The sequence below is a fragment of the Nannochloropsis gaditana genome (assembly GCF_000240725.1).
Source record: "Nannochloropsis gaditana CCMP526 unplaced genomic scaffold scaffold1471, whole genome shotgun sequence".
In the NCBI taxonomy this organism is placed as follows: Eukaryota; class Eustigmatophyceae; order Eustigmatales; family Monodopsidaceae; genus Microchloropsis; species Microchloropsis gaditana.
The window spans coordinates 1-1,194 of NW_005802482.1; the positions used below are offsets into that span (position 1 = coordinate 1).

General features: G+C 46.6%; 1 protein-coding gene across 1 annotated transcript; it reads left to right on the forward strand.

Moving 5' to 3' along the window:
* Nucleotides 1-134: 134 nt before the first annotated feature.
* NGA_0730300 (uncharacterized protein) lies at nt 135-459 on the forward strand (the record flags this gene model as incomplete). Its single annotated transcript, XM_005852307.1, has 2 exons — nt 135-235; nt 414-459. Coding segments are annotated over 2 exons (147 nt in total), but the record flags the coding sequence as incomplete, so codon positions are not given.
* Between the last annotated feature and the right edge of the window lie 735 nt (nt 460-1,194).

Below are 1,194 nucleotides of genomic sequence, written 5' to 3' on the forward strand. Positions count from 1 at the left end.
GGATCTCGCACGGAGAGTAAGCTGAGCGTCCTTTTTCCCTACGTCTCTCTCCTGGAGGCGATCTCCGCAGAGGGACTCATTATTTTCTGTCTTTCTGTCTCCATAGCAGAGAAAAATCTTTGATTTGGACGGGTCCCAAGGCTCCGTTATCCTTTTATCTGACTAGTCCTCGAGAATCCCTCTTAACTATCCTCAACAAGACACTCAGCAGCTCTCAAAAGCCCGGGATGAAAACGTAAGGTTTAGGGCTGTGGATTTTAACGCACTATTCTCTAGTGTATCGATCAAGCATTGTTCTCTAGTGGATCGATCAAGTTGATATATAAACACCCAATACCTCTTTCGGACACTGCGCGTTTCAAAACTAATTTCACTAATCTTGACTTGTATTCTTTGTCGATTAATCTGAACAGGCCGATGATCCGTAATCGATTGAATTGGATTCTAGGCTTATTTCTGCTAGTATCAGTATCACAAACGCAAGAAATTTCCCCTGTGATCCAGTGCAACACGGGGTGGGAGATTACCCCCGCTACTCTGATAGGAGTTTTTCCAAACGGTGAACTTAATGGCGCCCTGGTGCCTGCAAGTAATTCTTCTTCCAATACTGTTTTTTATGTGGATGGATGGAATATCTTCAATGAGCGAGTTCAACTGAATGGAATATCCACTGTGGGAGGACAACCGACACCGAACGATAATAACTTGCCGCCAAATGTCCCGTGCGCGAGTGACAATTGCACCCTTAACAGAGGAACATTCGACGTTAGCTTCAGCGATATCACGCCTCCGCCCGGAAGCGGGGTGACACAATATCTCGTACTGTCTTCGGGAGGCTTGAATTCTGACAGCTATAGCATAATCCGTGGACCTTATATGATCAGCAACCAATCAGTGAGCATGCCTGTCGGTAGTGAAGTTAGCTTCGATTGGCGTGCTAATGCAGGGGAGGATGCTTTTGACGTCTATGCCTACTTGCTCCGGACAGATTCAGCGGGTGCGGGTCAGACCATTGAGATTTTAAATGAGTGGGGGCAGAATGGAGCATGGGAGACCAGACGAATCACCATAAGTGTTGCCGGGGACTATAGATTTGTGTTTATTTCGGGCTCCTATGACGAAACCGGTGGTAGAGCTCTCGGTGCTAGACTCGAAATCACAAATGTTCAGGTTTTTGGAACGCTCGGTATCACA